The following is a 21,632-nucleotide window of genomic DNA, read 5'->3' as shown; positions in this document are numbered from 1 at the left end:
CACACCATACCGCTGCTATCCATGGCCAAATTAAAAGTTATTCCCATTGTGAAACTTTCTGGCTCCACCTGCAAAATGCGGTGATTTTTAGACGCGAGGCGTTTTATGTTTCACCTCCTTTACCACAGCCGAGAGGTTTGAGGTTTGAGTGGGGAGCCGGTGCGGGAGGTGATCTCACTGCCGACAAGGCGTGCAGGCATGCTGGAACACAAACCCGAGTGGCGGCCACAGACGGGCACGGAGCCTCCCTTAATCTGCGCGGTGCACACACGGCGGACCCGCCTTGATATTACTCACAGTCTGGGGCGATCATCTGCTTTCACTCCTCCCTTCCCCCCCCCCACCCCGTGTCATTAGGGCGACTGAAAACGCACTTACATTGCAACGAATGGATAAATGTTCCTCCATTGCCCAACGTCGCAACACGTTCGACCCCCCCCCCCATCTCCCCACCGCGCCCCCCCCCCCCTGCCCCCCCCCCTGCCCCCCCCCCCCCCGCCCCCCCGTGAGAGGTGGCGGAGAAGTGTGCCCGCAGAGCCACTGGAGTGCGAAAGCTCGCCGGGGCGAAACAGAAAACGCGTTCGAATTCAAAAATAGCCCCCCGTGTGCCCGGCATCGCGCGAGCGGGGGAAAGGGGGGGGAGGGTCTGCAATTATGACACGAATGTGTCATGACAATTAATCAATCAGTTTAGGCGAACGAGTGACTGAAGCCTTTGGGTGTAGCCCTGTGCATCATCCAAATTCTTACGTGGATCAGCCAATTGAGCGGTGGGAGCCTCTTTCGGGAATTAAAAGGGGGTTGGTGGTGGGGCTGGGGTGGTCGGCTGTCCGTCGTCGCTATAAAAGCCTCGGCTCTCTGGCTCCGAACCTCAGGTCTCCACCTCCGCTCGTCTTTGTTGCAAGCCCGACGCGCCTGTCCCAGCAGCTGCTTCTATTCCGCCCCGTCTGCAACAACAACCGCTACTACCGCCACCCGTACTTCGCACCCGGCAAAAATCTACCTTCGAGCAGCAGCCATGTCCGCCAGCATCAAAGTGTCGACCACCAAGAGGACGTCCACCCGCAGCAGCGCGGGGGGCCCTCGCGTCGTCAGCGGCGGCTTCAGCAGCCGCTCGTTCGGCGGCGGCATGGGGGGCAGCCGCTTCGGAGCGGGGGGCGGCTCCGCGTTCAGCCGCCGCAGCACTGCGCTCGGCGGCTCGTCGTACCGGGCCGGCTCGGCAGCGTCCAGCTTCGGCTACGGCAGCTACGGCAGCGGCGGCTACGGGGGTGGAGTGGGGGCGGCGGTGTCGGCCGCGGCGATGGCCTGCGCGGCCCCCGTGGACATCGACCGCTCGGTGCTGCCCACGCGCACCCAGGAGAAGGAGGCCATCAAGCACCTCAACGACCGCTTCGCCAACTTCATCGACAAGGTGGGCACGAGCCACACGCGCAAGCGCTCACGCGTGCGCCCGCGCCTTTTTCACTTTGTGACGTGGGTGGTGGGGGCAACGTTGCCCATTTGGTTGACAATTTCGACGCCCTCTTATAGGCTCAATGTGACGAATGCTCGCAACCGCTTTGGATCACGAGAGAGCTCACCACATTAAATGCGGTTCGTTTTTGCGATCCAGACCCAGAATCTCACGAATTTGGCATTAGTTGTTCATCTCTCGACTCACACTGGAATACCGTATACCTAGCTGTTTTAATTGCTTAAGTTTGCTCATCGTTGCCGGCCTCTGCATATAATCTAATGGACTGTAAGTGAACGCTGGGAAACAAACATTATTGATTTGTGCCCAGGTTTTCATTTTGTGATGTGGCACAACATCAGGTGGGGTAGCTAAACGAGTGCCAATACAATCCTCACAATTGCTGGGATTCGATCGACGGCTTTAATGTTTACTTAAGGTGCCATTATGATAAATGCGCTCATTTATAAGCAAGTTTAAGCCTCCGCGATGTCATAAAACGATTTAGAAATTGGCTTTCATGCCAATAAACTGGCCCAATTCAGAGTAACACTACCCAGGTCAAAGTACAAACCGGGGCTCTTTTGCATTAGCCTCTCAATGGATGGTAACTCGTCACTAACAAGCGCAGAATGTCCCAGGTGCACGTGGAACCTACGAGACTCCAGCACGGGGAACTCTCTCCGGTCGCCCTGTGGGGCACGGCAGCGGTCTGTCCCCGCTCGAGTCAATCACCCCCAGGTTCCTAAGCCCGCTTTGCCTACCCCGTCGCATTCTCGTCGTTTCAGGTGCGCTTCCTGGAGCAGCAGAACAAGGTGCTGGAGGCGCAGTGGTACGCGCTGCAGGAGAAGACCACGACCGGCTCCAGCGTCGACGAGATGTTCGAGGCCTACATCAACGGGCTCCGGCGGCAGCTCGACGGCCTGGGCCACGACAAGGGCCAGCTGAACGGAAACCTGGGCCAGATGCAGGCCGTCGTGGAGGACTTCAGGGCCAAGTAGGTGGCTGCGTCCGCCTCTCATCCAACATTCGCAGCCGTGTGGGGTTTTTGTTTTTTGTGGTGCAGCAGCGGTGGGGGCAAGCAGCTCGCAATCGGAAGGCTGCGAGTTCAAATCCTGGTATGGAATTGACTCTAACCAACCACGCTCTCCACTCACCCTCGCCTCCCCTCCTGAGTTGATAAAATCAGTAGCACGTTGTGGAGATATCGGCAGTGCTTGCCCTGTCGATGAACTCTCCTCCGACGTGGGAATTTAAAATTTGGACCGCTGCTGAAAACTGGATACGAGCTCTAGCCTGCTCGAATGCTCATTTGAGCAGGAAATCACTTTGCTTTTCATTCGCTGTAATGCAATAATCTGGTCTATTGAAGCGAACGAGTCGATGATGGCAATGGAATGCTGGGAAGTGGAAGGTAAAGGGGCAGCCCTGCAACTGCTTGCCCCACATCACTGCTAGTGGAAGAAGCCTCGACCAGAAGGATCTCCACGCAGCCCCTCTCGAGGGTATTTTACACCCACTCTTCCAACGCGGTCCAGACAACTTTGAAATCACTGAGATTGAAAACTCATTTCTGGAGAGCTGCTCTTCGTGTGTAGTTTGCTGTCCTTCCCCCGCACCTCCGATGAGCACGGTTGGCTACTAACGGTACCCACAGCTCACCCCACCACCCACCACCCGCTGTGCAACCGAACTGTGGTGTACACATTCATAATGCTGGTTGGACGGAGGCGGTGGCAAGGGAGCGGTGGTGGGGGGGGGTTGGATTTCAGAAACTTTTCCCCGTGTTGTGTCAGCTGCCGCACCGGGAGATTGAATCGAGGACCGATGGTAACTGTAATAACGTGGCAACGTCTATAGAAGCGTTCCGAGTTCATTTATTATTTTTGATACATCTAAACTAACAAAATATATGTAACGATAATTAAAACTGTTATTTTTGCTTGCAGATACGAGGCAGAGATCAACAACCGCAACGCGGCCGAGGGCGAGTTCGTGGTCGTCAAGAAGGTGGGAAAGCGTCGCGGAATTCTTCCGCCCTGCGCGATGATCGCGAGGGGGGGTGGTTTATTGTTGTTTTTGACGTGCAAAACGAGATCTCGCTGGGGTCGTGGCGCTCACGTAGTCCCACGGCACTTGCAGGAACCCCACGGGTGGCTCTCGTCACCGTAAATGTCCAGAAACCACCCCCACCCAAAACCCACCCACCCCCACCCACCCCAAGATGTCCAGATGCGGATACGAGACGCCAACACATTTTTGGATAAAAAAAATGCATGGTGTCGGCGTTTTTTTTCTTTCTTCCATCAACAAAGGCAACGTACGTGCCAATTTTGTTGACCACAGAACCTTTAAATAATTTATTTGGTGCAGCTGCTGCTGTGTCGGCCAGTGGCGGTGGTGCACGAGCACATATAACAAAACAAGAAACAACTGCGACACATTTGTCATGAACACAGCGGCCCGAAAAGAATTAGACCATTTGTATATGTAGAAATAGGCAACATTTCGGGCAGCAGTGGCCCTTCTTCAAAGCACACAAACTAAGTACAGCCATTGCCAGAAACGTCGCCTGTTATATATTTACCTTCTAAGGCTATGCGCAGGAATTATATTGACGAATGTGTTCAGTTTTTTTCTTTAAATACAGAGCACTGCACAAACAGTGGGCTCAGTGTCGAGTCGCTGACCAGTAGATGCATAAATCCAATAACGAACTAAACTTTTTTATATTACCAGGTAAGGCCCACTAACCTATGTAGCTAGTTTTTCAGAAGTGACCTGGCCACAAATCATCGCTCATCGTGTGAAAATATAGAGCAACCAAATATTATATTCGCATGTTTCTAAATGTGGATGTAAAAAAAGAGATTCACGTGACCACAGGGAGAACATGCAAACTCCAAATATACAGGAGTCGGGATCGAACCCAAGACCTCCTACATACCAGGCGAGCTAGTTAACATCTTGCCACCGTAGCATTCATAATATAATTATGGTACAACAGGACTCCTTTCATCTGACCCCTGACCCCACCGCGAGCAATTCACTGATGGGGACAGCCCCAACATCAGAGGCGTAGCTGCACCGCTAACCCATGCCATCTCTCTGCCAAAATCAGAGGCGCGGAAACACCGCTAACCCACGCCATCTTTCTCTCCCACCACAGGATGTTGACGGGGCGTACCTCTCCAAGGTGGAGCTTGAGACTCGCCTACAAGGCCTCGTGGACGAAATCAACTTCCTGAGGAGTATCTTCACCCAGGTGGGCTCACCCTCGGTCACAACATCGGGGGTGGGACATCTTCTCCTCCTCACTGTTGCAGAATAGAGCCCCCCCGTCTGTGAGGCAGGCCCAGTGGCCACAATCGGAAGGTTGCGAGTTCAAATCCCAGTTGGGGATCGGCTCAGCCCATAATCCATCTTCACAGCCAGACTTCACGTGTCGACGTCACCTTCCTCCACACCACAGTACGCTGACACAGCGCGGCCCTTCTGCAGGAGCTCAGCGAGCTGGAGGCCCAGATCAAGCACACCAACGTGCTGGTGGAGATCGACAACAGCCGCAACCTGGACATTGACGGCATCATCGCCGACGTGCGTCACCAGTACGAGACCATCGCGGCGCGGAGCCGGGCCGAGGCGGACGCCTTCTACCAGGACAAGGTGAGGCGGCGTGCCTACCGGCGGAGCGGCGTCGTTACTTGTCTCTCTCCACCCTCCTGTCTCTCTGCGTCTCTCTCTGTCCGCCTATCTGTCCGTGTCCATCTCTCCCTCTCTCCATCTCTCTCTATTTCTACTGCCGAGCACCCCCGCTCCCCCTGCCTCCCTTGCGACAAAATGTCACCCACCAGAATTATTATTGCCCCCTGCGCTACCGGCACCGATCCGTTGTTGTTGCCGTTGGGCGGCTTTAGCGAGCGTCTCTCCCGCCGCCGTGCGCGAACAGTTCCAGAGCCTGCACTCGGACAGCGGGAGGAACGACGAGGAGTTGCGCATGACCAAGACCGAGATCACCGAGCTCAACCGCCAGATGCAGCGCTTCCGCGCCGAGATGGAGGCCCTCAAGAAGCAGGTGAGGGGAGGGGATGGGCGGGGGGACGGGGGGCGCATGCCGACGGGCGGCTCCACCGCCGACGAACTGAGCAGGCGCCGCCAAGAGGCAGGGCTCGAATCCAGTCGACCGCTCACGGAAGCCACAGACATTTCACGCGAACTCCGGTCATCCTCACAGCGGCTTTTGGCTGGCCATCGAACAAAGACGGTGGTCACTGCATCGCGCGCTTTTAGATGCGCTCCTGCAGCCGTCTGGAACGCTCTTCCGTCCAATATGAGGAAGCCACTGGAGCTATGCACTTTTAAATCTAAGATTGAAAACTAATTTCTTCAGAACTGACTTTTGTGTTTAGTTAATTGTCCTTACCCCTCAACTCCGATTAGCACGGTTTGCTACGTGCAGTGCGAACGATGTTCAATACATACATACCGAGAGGTATACTAGATGTGGTGTCCTGGGTGTGGAAATATTGTCTGGGTTGCTGACCCAGGTACACCTCGCTGAAATTAAGCCCTGCGTCACCCCTGAGTACAGCTGCTTCTCACAGTGAATCAAAGTTTAATTTAAATAAAGCAAAGGAGAGGTGGCCAGACACGGCTCTTTGATCAATGTAGCTGCTTTTCAGTCGCAAGCAACACAACATTACACTCCAGTTGTGTCGATATTGGGTTATCTTCATGACAGTTATAGTGGCCCCTCTATTAGGGGCGGATGGACAGACAGACAAATCGATGGATGGACAAAGCTAAAGTAGGAACGCTTTAAACCTTCGTTGTGAAAACATCAAATAACACAAAGCATTCCGACAGAATAATGACACGTCCATGGTTTGAAAATGTAGTCAGTTCAGAGTGAAAGCCAGGGCCCTACAACAGTGCAGGAGCTACCGAGTGTGCCAGCGGTACTTCTGCACCAGGGGAAGGGATATGGGCTCTCCTAGGGAGAAGGTGAAATTCGGTCGAGGGGGGGGGGGGCCTGTGCCGACCCCACAACCTCTGCGCGTGCGACGTCCACGGGGCGGTCTGTGTCTCACGTCCCCCCTCCCCCCCCCCCCAACCGCGCCGTCCATCCTCGCAGCGCGCCAAGCTGGAGTCGGCCATCGCCGAGGCGGAGGGACGCGGAGAGGCCGACATCCGGGAGGCGAAGGCGGCTATCGCTCAACTGGAGGAGGAGATCCACAAGGCCAAGCAGGAGATGGCGCGGCACGTACGCGAGTACCAGGAGCTCATGAACGTCAAGCTGGCTCTGGACATCGAGATCGTCACCTACCGCAAGCTGCTGGAGGGAGAGGAGTCCAGGTGCGTGTTCGCCTGCGGCCCTGCGTCACCGCGCCACACCGCCTCAATCTGCAGAGCAGATTTCCTGTTTCAAGCGCTGAACACTTGGCCACAAAAACGTTTTGGAGAACCCGGGCAAGATAAACGAAACGATAATAATATATTTTTTAACAGTTAAGGCCCACTGAATTATATAGCTCTTTTCCAGAAGCGACCTGGCCACAAAATGCCAGGTGAGGTCCCATTGGCTCCCTTCTGAGTCCCCGAGTCTCCCCCCCCTCCCCCCTCGGATCTGAGGCCTGAGCCAAATTGACACTCATGTGCTTATGAGAGCGACAATGTCAGACCCAGTGCAAAGTTGGCCCGCTTAACCAAATGCTGCTGGGGAACGTCAGTTCAGAAGCCACGATATTTTATTGAGAGAAATGCTACATCGGTTAACATTGACTTTTTGGTTTTATCCACCACACAGGTAAGACTCAATGTTCACGTTGGATGTAATAGCATCATACCACTGCCAGAGCCACTAGAGGCGCTGTCCGTCACTGCCGAGTTCGAATTGTTGTGACAAGTTGGCAGATTCCATTCACGAATAGATGTATTTTTTTTGTCCCGGTTTGTCCCATCTCGTTTGTATTGTTTCTTGCCGTGAATAGTTTGTGTTTGCCCACGAGCCTAAACGTAACCTCGACATCTGTACCTGTGTATAATTTGCACATTTTAATCGTTGAGCAATCAAAAAATTAACCCGTAAAAACAAAGTTTTTCACTATAAATCCTTTTTATGTGTGGCATCGGTTTTATTTTATTATTCATTTCTGTTTTTCTTGAGTAAGAGTTTCATTTTTATCACATTGGTATTTTAAATTAAATACTAGCAGGAAGTACCCGGCGTTGCCCGGGTTTTAAAAATATTTCAAAACTACTCTTAATAATGTAACTGCAGTGCGTACTGACTGTGGTGGTACCAGCTTTCACTGCAGCAGTGCATACTGTGGTGGTACCTGCTATGTACCACCACAGTATGCTGACTCTATAGCAGTATTTATGGACTGTATAGCACAAAGTACTCACCTGTCAGAGTGGCGTGGTGAGGCCTAGTCCCGTGCAGAGCCTCCGGCCTCGCCTAGATTGCCCACTCGGCTGAGGCTGGGTACTGGGGCCGTTACACCCCCCCCCCCCCCCCGCGCTACAATAATACTGTCTAATCGCTATAATTTTATTATCTACCGACCCTATAATAGTAATTGCACACATTGGGGTGGGGGGGGAGTGAAGAGGACGTGAAACTTTGATGAATTTACCTCAGAGTCGCGTGTTAATGCGTGCGCATATTTTTTACGGGAATTAAAAATGGCGTCCACCCCGCAGCGAATGCGTCGCTACCCGTTGCCAGGGGCAACCGCCGTGGTCCGCGATGAATGGGCCAATCGCAGCGCTAGGAAAACCAAACGGACCAATCGTGTCTCGCAAATCCCTCACATTTTGTCCAATGAAACTGCGTATGGTCCGGCGACACACAGACAGATAGACAGACAGATTTGCGATTTTATATATATAGATGAAAAAAAAATCCTAAAAAGTGGAAAATTTTGGAAAAAAATTTTCACGAAAATAAATTGTCACGCACAACGAGTCTGTGTGCAAAATGTCAGCTCGATTTGATCACGGGAAGTGGGTTAAAAAACGACCGAAAGATTTGCACGGTCGTAAGCGCGCAAGCAAGCAAGCAAGTGAACTTAATATAAAGGATTTAAAATACTAATTTGCTCCCAAGGACCGCTGTCCAAAACGTCGCCTAATAAATATTTTCGTTCCTTTTAAGGCCACAATATTGTTGACGAATGTGTCGACCTTTCATTATTATTATCATTTGTGCTTGTGCACCACTGCCAACGCAGCAGCAGCAGCAGCATCATCATCAGAAGATGATTTATCAAAGCAAAATAGAAACGATCCTGGGTGGTGGTAGTGGTGGACGAAAAATCCAGGAGAAGGTGGTCAACCCCAAGCTGTCTCTCATCCACACCAGGCTGAACGTGATCACCCAGCACATCACGCAGAGCGGGGGGCAGCTCCACAGCCAGGGAGGTTCGTCCTTCGGGGGCGACATGATGTGCTCCCTCGGCGGAGGTGGAAGCCACAGCGGAAGCGTAAGCTACAGCGGAGGCGGAAGCTACAGCCAGATGAGCTCCGGCGGCTCCATCAAGATGTCAAGTGAGTGGCTGAGACCCCCCTCCACTCCCCTCGCGCCCCCGCCCCCCCTCCCCACCTTTCTCACTTCATCCTTTACCCCCCCACCACCCTGTCACCTCCACGCATCTGTCAACAGCTAACCAATCACAAGCCGGGGAAAGTACTCCACTTATGGAAGGGCATTTATGATGCTCTGGGGGAATGGTGCGGTGGTTAGTGCACCGCGCTACAAACCCGGAGAGCCGAGTTTGATCCCCGGCCATGGCTCACGTCAGCAGCGAGCGGCATCTGAACCGATCCTAGGCTCGAGCCACGGGGATAAATCATTGAGGAGCGCCGCAAGGGACTCTCCTTCGGTTCTCTATCAGCAGCAGCCATGATCTATCCACGGCTGGCTGAAGGCCGCTTCCATTTTTCTCCCCACACACAAAACAAGCGTGTCTCCCGGAGGGAGATCAAGACGCAGCTCATTTTCGCCTCTTACCCAATCGCGCTTTCGCTGAAAATTAACGCCACTTGCGGGTGGAGGCATCAACGGTGATTGGTTCCACGGATGAACTCACCTCCGTGATGGGAACTCCGAATTTCCACCACTACTGGTGACTCTTGCAGGGCTATAACTACGACACTTTTTTCTTTTTTACCAGGTAAAGGCCCACACTGCTGAGCTGTGTTGCTCTGTTACAGACACGGCCTGGCCATCACAAATGATAGCTCAACGAAGTGGCTCATCATCATCACGTGGACATCTCTAGCAGCCAAATACTCTTAACACGAATGTTGATTCTAAATGTGGAGGGGGAAACACCGGAGGATCCGGAGAAAATCACACGTGACTACGGGGAGAGAGAGAGAGAGAGAGAAAGACGTGCAAACTCCAAATATACAGCAGGCGTCAGAGTCGGGAAATGAGCACCGATGCCGCAATGGTCTTTTGGGCCGAATAATCACTCTCGTTTTGTCTTCCACAGCACACTACTAAAGCCTGCACGGTTGCCAAGAGATCCCAGAGGCAGTCGCGAAGAAGGACCGCATCACGTCGACTTTGCTCCCCCACACACATCACGGGCACTCGAACATGTTCATGACAGTGCTGCTTACGCTTCTATTTGCTAAGAGAACTTACACTTTGCTCCAATGCCACGCGGGAGCTTTGTGAAACAATGCTAGAGAGTGGAACGTCGTAGAGACTATTCTTCATCAGATTCACTTGTGATGTCATCCCCCCCACCCCCACCACCATCTCCCCCATCTTTCGCTGGGGGAATTAAAAAGTGAGATATGACACGGGTAACTGATCATTAACACCGCGAGTAGTTATCTGAACAGCGAACTTGTGTCTGTGGCCAGACATCCCACCGTTTGACAGCTTGTTTTCTACTACCTTGCCAATGCTAGAAATGATAAATGCCATCCATTTCTTGTCAAAACATTTTCTACTTTTTTTTCATGGCTTGCTTAACCATGCACAATCATGGATTATTAAAAAAAATCTTTGTTTAAAAAAAAAAACACGTTCTAAGTTGTGTTTTTTCTCTGCGGTATTTGAGAGGGCGTATTGACTCCTGCTTGGTGACATTACACGGACGCCCCGTGGCAGCTCATCGCGGTACAGCCCTGAGCTCAGCCCTGAGCTCAGAGACTGAAAAATTCAGAAAACGTATTCAATTAAAAAAATGTTAACTCAACACATTCATCAATAACACTGACTTTCAGGCAGCGGTCCCATCTTCTGTGGCATGTGAAGACATGTGAAGGCATGCCACTGGCCGAAGTGTCACCTATTTTTTTATATTTCAAGGCCCCAGTGTTATTGACAAATGTGTTGCGGGTTTTTAATTACGATTAACGTGTGCTTGTGCACCACAGTGGAAGCATCGCCAAATAATTAGCATTGGGTCAGATCAGCCTCTCCCTCGATGTCACAGTTTCTGAAACAATATCGGCCGGTCTTTGAAAGCGAGCTGTGTCACTCAGCATAGAGGAATTGGCAAAAACTAAACAATTTTTTAAACTACACTACACTATTATTATTTTACCAGGTATGGCCCATTGGGCTATATAGCTCTTTTTCAGAAGCGACCTGGCCACAAATGATAGCTCAACGACGTGGTTTATCGCGTGGAAATTTATAGCAGCCAAATACCCCATACACATGATTCTAAATGTGGAAAAAAAAAACAGATCACCTGGATAAAAATTCACGCGATCACGGGGAGAGAGACACGCAAACTCCAAATATACAGGCGTCAGGGTCAGGATCGAACTCACGACCTCCTGTATGCCAGGCGAGGTAGTTAACATCTCCTAGCCACCGTGATGATGATGAGAGAGAGAGACACGCAAACTCTAAATATAGAGCAGCAGGCATCAGGGTCAGGATCGAACTCACGACCTCCTGTATGCCAGGCGAGGTAGTTAACATCTCCTAGCCACCGTGATGATGATGAGAGAGAGAGACACGCAAACTCTAAATATAGAGCAGCAGGCATCAGGGTCAGGATCGAACTCACGACCTCCTGTATGCCAGGCGAGGTAGTTAACATCTCCTAGCCACCGTGATGATGATGAGAGAGAGAGAGACACGCAAACTCTAAATATAGAGCAGCAGGCATCAGGGTCAGGATCGAACTCACGACCTCCTGTATACCAGGCGAGGTAGTTAACATCTCCTAGCCACCGTGATGATGATGAGAGAGAGAGAGACACGCAAACTCTAAATATAGAGCAGCAGGCGTCGGGGTCAGGATCGAACTCACGACCTCCTGTATACCAGGCGAGGTAGTTAACATCTCGCCACGGTGGCGCCCGGGAGTGGAGGCAACAACAGCAGTCGGCAAACGCTTAATACGATCTCTCTCAAAACAATTCAGTTACTGAAGAAGCTCCGGGCAAGCGGAGTGGAAACGTCGGACATCACGCCCAACTACGCGCGGTACAACCAGCAGGCGCGCGTGGGGAGAGGGAGCGCTTACCTAGCCCGACATCGCTGCACGAGGACGTTACCCGGTTGCGTAACGGGGAGTGGTTGAATCATCGCGCCAAGCCCCAAGGGTTCGCGGTTCCTATGCATTTATAAGCGGCGCTCGCAATTGACCCGCTCGTATTAAATGTCACTTCTCACGAGCGGGCGCGTCAAAACAGACATCACCGCCGCATTGGCCTCTCGGCTACATGAATGCGGCGTAACTTTGGATGAAGAGCAAAAAGGATGTGGAGGATTAATGTGGTGTTTTTTTTTCAAGGAGGGTAATAGCAGGCCTCGTGACACATTGACGAGTATGCAATCACCTATGACAGTTTGACAACAGTTGTACCCAGGAAAGCCTCGATAAAATGTTTTGTCTATGAGCAATCGACCTTTAACGAAACGCATCTCGCTCGAAAGCTGAGTTGGATTAAGCCTGTTCAGTCAGTGCGCGCGGGGGGGGGGGATAAGGAGTCAGCATTCATGAATTCAAGTAAATCCCGTGAACGCCGAGCTGAGTTAGCACCGTTGGAGAGTCGTATGAGTGACGGTGAAGAATTCCCAGGTACTGTAGACTTGTAGAGCAAGGTGACCCAGCAAATGACTGTATAGCAATGGATTCTTGAACCCTATCTGTGCAAAGATTTGAGTGATACTCCCCCTCGCATGAAACATTTTAAGCAATTATTCGGTGATGCTGCGTTGGGCAGTGGTGCACAAGCACAGATCACAAAATTATTTACAACCTTCGTCAATAACACTGCAGCCTTAAATGGAAAATGTTATAGTATGCAACGTTTTGACCTTTTTTGCATCAGGCCCCATGGTTTGAAGTGCAGTCTACAATTCGTATACACTCTGTCTCTTTCCCGGCCTCTCTATACGTCTGCTATGATAAAGGGGCAATTGCCCCAAACATCACCTTTTTTTATTTTAGGACAGTTTTGTCTCTAACAAGACGCTCACTGATGTAAAGCTTTCGTGACTGCAGGGATTCATATTCTTGGTTCTTTCGGTAAAGTAACGTAGAAGGGAAATAATAAAATAATATAAATATAAAACAATAAAAATTCTCAAATTTTCTTTTTCAAATTTTCTTTCTGTGGATTTCACACCTGATGATGATTGCTTGTGTTGCAGTCGAAACGTCATGATAATTTTTATTGTTTTATATTTATATTATTTTATTATTTCCCTTCTACGTGACTTTACCGAAAGAACCAAGAATATAAGACGCTCATTGAAGATCCAACCAAGGCACGACCGACATACATCTCAAACACGACAGACTGCGCACGAGGTCGTGCTGGAACACGTGTCTGATGCGCATCGCCTCACGCTATGACTCGACGAGCCATTGTCCAATACCAGCAGCTTTTGTAGGAAGTACAGATGGAACCCGTCTGTCCGCTGCCCTGGTGTCATGGTGAGCACACAGGAGTTGCAATCCAGAGGTGGCCGGTTCGAACTCCCGTTAAGACGATCGGCACGTGTGTGGTGGGGTAAAGTGTGGGATAACACTGGTCAACAAAAAAAAAACATTTTTTTTTCTGGCCTAGACTTTTGCAGCAGTTTAAGACTAATTGCAGGGTGCTGAATTCAAATCTGATCTCAGATTTGCTCTATCACATCTCATTTTTATGCTATCGGCATACCCCATTTCCATTGATTTTACCCGAAATTAACTCTTTCACTTATGATTGCAAGTTGTTGCGAGTCAGTGACTGCTTTAGTGTTAAAATATGGTGCTGTATTTTTAGGATAGTGTGTTTATAATATCATTTTATGTAGATATCCACATTTATTTAATATTTTTCTTCTGCAGTTTTTATTGAAAATGCAATATTTGATATCTCAAAAACTTGATGGGATGGACAAAAACTGATGCCAGATTTGGAATCAGCACCCCAAAATTACCTTAAAAGCGTTGGAATACCTTATTCCAGAAAAGTGTGTTGACCAGTGTAGCCTTCCAAGACAAGGTCAAATACACCTCCATAACGCCTTCTATAGTGGAGGCCTTTCCGCTAGCAGCGGTGTTGAGAAAGAAATCACACGGCTGCCTCTTTGCCTTGCACCACTGGAATCCGTCTGGCGGCGATTCCAGACATTCATCGAATGGCTTTTCAAATTCGCCTTTCGCAGCGATGGAATAACAACGATCATCGCCCCGCGGTGGTGGCTACGCACGTGACCTGCTACTCGGGCACTGTGGGGGCAGCGAGGGTTGGGTGGATCGCACAAAATGTTGTGGAACTCCCTTCACTTTGGCGTCGACGAGGAGTTTATACCCTGGGCTCGCTCGCCAGGAGAAGTCAATGCAATGATGGCATGCGGGCCAATATCATCTGTCCCTTCCGCATGGAATGGAATATTGCCCGCCACAACCTCGCACGCGTAAGGTTTTCTCTGCGTGTTCTGGATCCCCCCCCCCCTCACGCATATAAACGCTCATTAATTGGCCCGAAATTATCTTAGTATATGGAGGATTGTGGAGCTCGGTCCATTGTGGACAGCGCGCCGTCTCACCGCCCGGTTGCTGCCTTCGCAGCTTTGCTCGTGGGCACCCCAGCGATTAGTGAGACGCGATTTTCATGAACGGCGACGCCATCATCGTACACGAACCGACACGGTGCGAGAATCACATTCGTGCGAACACCTAGAAACTCGGTCCGTTGCTTTTCATCTATGCAATACGGTGCAAGAGAAAGGGGGCCACATTGCACCACGTGTCCATTAATCGTTAGGCGCGTGCGGCCTCAGCGACTTACCGAGGAGGAGACGTTCGGTAAGGGGTGGACAATCGGTGGCTTTCGGAGGAACTGGAGCTTGGTGGGAGAAACATTGCGCTCGCCAAACCGGTTTCGCGAGAGAGCGCATGCAGAGCGCGCGTCAACTTCACCCCACATCCATTGCGCGTATTGGGGGAGGGTGAGGGTGGGGGGTAAACATACAGTGCTGGCACTGCCAGTGAGCTGGCACGACACACGAATGGTATTTGAGAGAAGTTGTGTGTTCCCGTGAATGCGGGGGGGTTTCTGAGTTGCACGATTTGCGTGCGTCGCAAAGCAGCGGGTGCCGTGTCGCGTTCACGCGTGGACTGATCCGCCGGTCAATCTCAGCGAGTCGACCCGCGACGGCACCTGGGTCTGTCGCGTAACCGCGCGAGCCTTCGACGCCGCCACGTGTCCAGTGCACGTGGCCTGGCACAAGCGTCCTGGTGACGTGGCCAGTGCACGTGGCCTGGCACAAGCGTCCTGGTGACGTCGCCAGTGCACGTGGCCTGGCACAAGCGTCCTGGTGACGTGGCCAGTGCACGTGGCCTGGCACAAGCGTCCTGGTGACGTCGCCGCTACTTATTGGCGGGCGGCGGTGTGTTGGTGGTGTTGCGTTCCCCGTCCGTTGTGCTCGGCTACCGACTGCGTGGCAAGAAAATATAGCGGTGCAGATGAACGTTGAAAACGAAAACGCGCAGCTTTTTGTCAATCCGCTGCTGGATTGAAGGTATCCTCCTACCCACCACACCTTTGTCCGTCGGTCATGGGGGTTGTTTTGACCATACTTCACCAGGCTGGTCAAGTGCGGGTTTTGGTGAATTCTGGAGTCCCGAAGACCGAATCAGATAGTGTTATCTCTCTCTCTCGTCGAGAGTCGGTGAAGACTGTCTTCGTTACTCCCCAAGTGTCGTCGAATTCGGGTTCGCCCGGTAACTCGTAGCCACCGCTCCGAGCGCCCTGGGGGTTTTGTTTCACGCCGGCTCAATGTCACGCATTCCCCACGGCTCGCACCCCCCGCGGGCCAGGTGAAGTGTTTGAAGTTTCTCATCGTTTGTTTTGACGATTCTGCGCCACATGTGTTTAGCCAACACTCCGCAGCTCTGTCGAGCCACGGGGATAAATCATCGAGGAGCGCTGCAAGGGGGACCTGATCGGTTCCTCCATCGGCACCAGGAGCCATCATCCATCCCACCGCTGGTTGAAGGCCGTTTCCACTTTTTTTTTTCGCCCACACACAAAACAAGCGTGGGCTCCCGGGGGTAGCTCAAGCGCGGCTCGGAAGAGACTCTTGACCAATCGCGCTTTCGGTGAAAACGAGCGCCACTTAAGTGGGGGGCATCAACGGTGATTGGTTGCACGGATGAACTCACCTCTATGTGATGGGAACTCCGAATTTCCACCACTACTGGTGGCTCCTCTTGCGGGGCTCTTAACTAGTACACTGTTTTTTTTTTGTTGCCCACGCACAAAATAAAATGACTCCCGATAAATCTCATCAGCCACACATCCCATGCAGAAAGTGCTGAGACTCAGTGAGGAACTACTGAGGAATCTGACATTTCACCGCCATCGTCGTCACCGTAATACGCCTTGCTCTGTCCGCTGCTGGATGAAGATTTCCCCCTCAAACCGTCGCTGTCGTGCGTCCAGCAGCGGCGCGTGAACTCTATGGATTGTTAAAGCATCAAGGGGCATGCGGAGAATGTGGCTCTGTGCCCTCGTGATGTATTGAGGGCTACGAACCCGGCGGACCCGAGTTCGCAGTCCCGCTCACGGCCACCACCAGCACCGGTGACGATTATCCGAACCGGTTCTTGGGCCTCCCCCCCCTAGGTCGACTCAGCCTCAAATCAGTAACTTGGTAGCGGTGTGTAAACAACGTCACTGGGGGAGACAAAGGCGGCCGGGCGTGGCGCTGGCCACCCACCCCCTAATTTTTTTATGTATTTAACGAGGGACGCCCCACCCTCTCCCTGTGCGGCACGTGGGTCAACACAACACTGGCCTGCAAGTGGACCTTGGTCTACCAGTAGGTGGCGATGCTGCTATTCGTTTTGCGATCCAGTGATTGAGAGGGGAGAGAGACGGGGGGGGGGGTTCTGCTTCGGTCTACTCAGGGATTTTTTTCATCTGTGGCCCGTGTCTCGGTGTGACTCAGTTGTGAGTCTCCGTGACTCCGCGTCGAAGTCTGCCTCTGCGTTGTCGCATCTACCTTGCGTTTGTCTCTTTATCTCCACCGGCCTGAGTCCGTGTGCGCCTGTATCTATCTGTATGCGTATCTATCGCTGTTATCTGCATGACTGTGAGTTCGATCATCTCCCGATCTCCTGTGTGCCGACGCGAAACTATCTTCTCTCTCCATCACGGCGTTCGTCTTTTTTTTCCTCTCTGCCTTCTCTGTCGTTTTATTATTTCTCTCTTATTGTTGTTTTATTCTTTCTGTTATTGTTATTTTATTATTTATTATTGCTCCATTTTTGTTATTTTATTATTTCTCCATTATTGTTCTTTTATTCTTTCTGTTATTGTCATTTTATTATTTCTCTATTATTCTTACATTATTTTTTTCTCTCTCTCTTTCTCGCTGTCTCTCTCTCTCTCTCTGTAATTCCATTCACCCGTGCCATCTCCGTGACTCTCGTACCGCACCCTAAGAACAGAGGTGCACGTGTGTGTGTAAGTTCTCGCGAGGAGCGGTGGTGGAGCGGTTAGCGCGCTGCAACCACGAACCCCGGGGGGCGCCCGAGTTCGATTCCCGCTCACGGCCAACACCGGTGACGAATATCTGAACCGGTCCTGGGCCTCCCCTAAGTCGACTCAGCCTCAAATGAGTACCTGGTGCGGTGTGAAGTCAACGTCGCCACCGGGGAGACAAAGGCGGCCGGGCGTGGTATTGGCCACTCACCCCATCGTGTGCCGTGCCAGCCTTCATAGGTGCTCGTTAACAGCACTTGCCCCTACAACCTGTCATAGACTATCCGGGGCATCTTTGTCTTTGTAAGTTCTCGCACTGACCTCTGTGTAAACAGCGCACGGGGGCACGGGGAGCCGGAGCACAGGCTTCAGCCGGGCGTGGCCCCCAGGAATGTGCACACGTGGAGTGGAAAGAAACGAGGACTCCGGAATCAAACGCAGAGAGACACCGTGGAGCCCGGTTCGAGCCCTGATGACCTCTTTGGGTGACCCACGGTGGGAGGAGCGGGGAGTAGAGGGCAATTATGTGGATAGGTCAGCGCTCTGCACTATTCGGCTATAATTAATCGTCAACCCCTCCCCGCCCGTACCTCTAAAGAAGGCAACATTTTTGCAAACCAAGGTTACGATCTCATTCCAGCTGCCACCTCTTCCCCCGCAAGCCCGCCCCCGGCCACGGAAAACATTCGCACTTCACCAAACCCGCAATTGACCATCGTGGTGAAGTATGGCCAAGCAAAGCCCATAACCCACGCGGCGTGGGGAGGCCTTTCATTTGTAGCAGTGGATTGGGAACGGTGCCATTTGTGTGTGTGCGTGTGTTTTTGGTAAAACCCAGCTCAATAAATCATACTTTCGTGGATTTGTATGGCAGCCTTGTCGTCGCTATCGTTGGTTCATAGCTTGTTCTGGATGTGTTTGCCATGGTGTCATCGTTAACACGATGGACGTGCAATGCATAGCGCACTGGTTCGATTCCATCTCCCGGGCAAGTTTCTTAAATTCCCCTCCCCCCGCACGTGACCCCCTTCTCCCCACCCCTTTGTCCACCCAGGAGAATAGCTTCGTACATCAAAAGCAGTTGATCGGTTTTACGAATCAAAGCGTGGCTAGTCTCACCCCTTCCACGAAGTCCGCTCGGTGTTGGAAGAGTAGGCCAAGCACCCTCTAGACCAGGGGTCGGCAACCAAAATAACAACGTTGTCGAGTGCGGTAAAACAACTCAATATCTCAAAAGCCGCAATGCACGTGAATACGAAACGGTGGCCCCTAAATTTCGCCACGAAGGAATACTTCAAGAGCCGCCGGTTGACCAACCCCCCTGCTCTAAGATAGAGAGAGAGTATCTTGCGCAAGCGTCCCCCTCGCCGTGGAGGCCCTTCCGCGTGGCAGTTGTCTCGAGCGAGCGCTGCACCTTCGCCTCCTTTTCGTCGCACCGAGTTGCTCCCTGTTGGACAAGGACGCGGAGCGACATTTGCGTGCGCCTCGCCCGCGCGCTCAGCTTTTAATTCGCAACGCAAATACCCAAATGAGCTGTGCGAAGAAACTCTCCCTCTCGCGCAAATCTCCGCGCTTGCAACCCCCGTCCCTCCCCCCTCCGCCGCATTTCTAACCCGAGCTCGGACCCGGGCCGGGATTTCGCTTCGTGCGGCACCGTCTGACCCCCACCCCCCACCGTGCGCTCCGTCGCCTCATCTGCTATCCCTCCTCCACGCGTGTGTCGTGGTCGTAGTCGGAGCGGTTAGAGCACTGCGCTACGAAGCCGGCGGCCTGAGTTCGATTCCCGCTCGCGGCCAAAACCGGTGATGGATCATCAGCACCGGTGATGGATCATCTGCACCTGTGATGGGACTCCCCGGGGTCGACTCGGCATCGAATGAGTACCTGTGTAGTGACATGGAATTGGTCACTACGGAGCATAGCGCCGGTTGCTGGCAGGGAAGGGGATCTGCAGCTTGAAGCAGCCCTGACTGACAGCAGGCCACGTGACAGACCCGAGAGGGATCTAGGGGAAAGGTTACGGGGGGGACACGTCGAGAGCCCGCTAGTAGGTTCCAGAAGGGGGGCGTGGCGAGGCCACGCTGGGAGGATAAAAGGGGACCCCGAGCAGGAGCTCGGGGCTGTCGTTTGGAGTGGGATACTCCTCGTGGTCGTTGCTGCTGAAGATCGTCGCCATCATCGCTGTCGCCTCGTGCCTCCTTCGTCGCTGTTGTCGTCACTTGATAATTGCGCTGCTAGACGTAGTTGGCTGTCAGTGTCAGACGGCTAGCGTTGTGTGCAGGCGAGCAACCAGTGTAGAGTTGCATATAAGTGAGAGACAGAGAGTGTGTAACGGTGTAGGGTGTGCATTGTATAAAGTGTACAAAGCGTGATTGGTGTTAAATTAAAGAATTTCCTCCAAGAAGTTACGTCTCCAAGTCAGTCACTACACCTGACAAAGGCGGCCGGGCGTGGTTCTGGCCACTCACCCCCTCGTGTGCCGTGCCGGCCTTCATAGGTGCTCGCTAACAGCACTTGACCCAACAGTCTGTTAAGGCTATACGGGGGATTTATGTCTGTGTGTGTATATATATCCGTGGTACATACAGACACTGTGCGACCATGACCGTAGAGAAAGATGTGAGTATTCAATAAGCTCGCCTGCAGCTGACACGTGTGTAGGAGTGTTGCGTCGCAGTGTGGGTCGTGATGAGAGACGGCCACGGCTTAAGGCTCAAGGGGGTATTCATCCAGCAGTGGATTGATCATAGCCGATCATGATGATGATGATGGGCAAATTCATATTCCTGCAAGAACGGAAAGGTGTGTGCAGACATATTATTACCTCCACTCATAATCCACTGCTGGATGGAGGCCTTCTCCACACACCGTGTCGATCACGGTTGTGGTAGGGGCGGGGGGGGGGGGGTGTTTGACCATACTTGACCACGCGGGTTTTGCGAAGTGAAGTGGGGGAGCCAGGGCCGCTTCAGATATGACTCGCCACTAACGTTAGTCGTGGCCGGAGAGTTAACCCGAAGTGGATGCGGTTCAGATCGAAGCGTCCAGACTTTTGCGCCTCTGCTATAGGCAACATCCACCACCTACGATCCGATGGATCAATCCGCAGTCCACGTGGATACGTATCGTGCAGGGGTGGCTTAGCACGTAGCCTATAATCCAGCCCCGTGGAGGTGAGGGTTGCTGGATCACACACTTCTTGTGAAACTCCCTTCCACGTGGCGGTCGAGGAGGTTGCCATGTACCCTGGCTCGCCAGTGTGAACTAATCTCCATCTGTGTCCATCTGTACTGGGGTGGGGGGTAGAGTGTGGCCACCCTGTCGCGCGGTGGGTATTGCTCCGGATTCTCCGATTGCCTCCCACTTGTACAATAAACACAACTCGCAATTGAGGCTGAACACATCTTGAAATAAAACCCCAATGAAGCGACAGGAACATGCTGAAAACGAGTCGTACGACTAAGTGCGGCTCTGCCGGACGGATAAACACGTGCATGGGGTTTAGTAGAAATGGATGAGGGTGATGATGAAATATTGCTATTAAAGGCGGCCATTCATTCCACCCCGCGGCACAAATGCCCTATGAGACGTCATTCATAAAGAGCATCAACCGAAGACTCAATGAGTCGTCAGCGTGCGTCTGTAAGTTTCAATGCCACCTGTGGCTCGGAGTGCCAGAGCGAGCGTATTCAGAATGCCTGACGCGACCCGTGCCTCTCCCCCTACTCCGAGCCCCAGCTTTACCACTAACCCTACCCCTACCCTTTAACCATTACGCATAATCCCACCCCGACCCCCTATCTCTCACATCTCTGACCCGACTAAGATAACCTAATCTGAGTCCTATACCTACCTCTATCCCGAGCCCTAACCCTAAACATTAAACACCTACCCACGACAACTACCCACGTCTAAACTGCCCCTACCTCAAATTCCTACTCCCACTGCTAGAGCCTACCTATAGCCTGAGTCAAACCTGCCTGCACCCCGATCCCCTAATCCCCCGATACTATAGGCGCTGACCAACCCAGCCCTAAAGCTGAACAATGCACAGACCCCACGTTTTCGCCTTAAATGGAAGTGGTTGGGGCTCAGAACGCGAGCCGCTCACGGCGAGGAGTGCATACATCATTCAGGAGAGGTAAGGGAACACCTGAGTGACCCCCTCCCTCCCTCTCTCTCTCGCCCCGCTCCCCTACCGCCTCCATCA

The 21,632-nt window shown here is 52.4% G+C and overlaps 1 protein-coding gene and 1 long non-coding RNA gene across 2 annotated transcripts in view; one reads left to right on the top strand and one right to left on the bottom strand.

Moving 5' to 3' along the window:
• Nucleotides 1-14,959, bottom strand: part of LOC144724611 (uncharacterized) — a 60,835-nt gene extending 45,876 nt beyond the window's left edge. The window contains exon 1 of the long non-coding RNA XR_013586540.1: nucleotides 14,723-14,959. This is a non-coding gene — a long non-coding RNA (uncharacterized LOC144724611). The remainder of the gene's footprint in view (nucleotides 1-14,722) is intronic.
• Nucleotides 855-10,495, top strand: LOC144724608 (keratin, type II cytoskeletal 8-like). Its single transcript, XM_078603882.1, has 9 exons — nucleotides 855-1,411; nucleotides 2,242-2,450; nucleotides 3,403-3,463; nucleotides 4,623-4,718; nucleotides 4,955-5,119; nucleotides 5,403-5,528; nucleotides 6,588-6,808; nucleotides 8,820-9,004; nucleotides 9,955-10,495. Exons 1-9 carry the CDS (start codon nucleotides 1,019-1,021, stop codon nucleotides 9,963-9,965), a joined length of 1,467 nt encoding a protein of 488 aa, XP_078460008.1. The 5' UTR covers nucleotides 855-1,018; the 3' UTR covers nucleotides 9,966-10,495.
• Nucleotides 14,960-21,632: the final 6,673 nt, after the last annotated feature.

Source organism: Lampetra planeri, chromosome 21, assembly GCF_965212315.1.
Source record: "Lampetra planeri chromosome 21, kcLamPlan1.2.h2, whole genome shotgun sequence".
NCBI lineage: Eukaryota > Metazoa > Chordata > Hyperoartia > Petromyzontiformes > Petromyzontidae > Lampetra > Lampetra planeri.
Note: the sequence above shows the minus strand (reverse complement) of the source record. Positions and strands in the feature narration are given on the sequence as shown.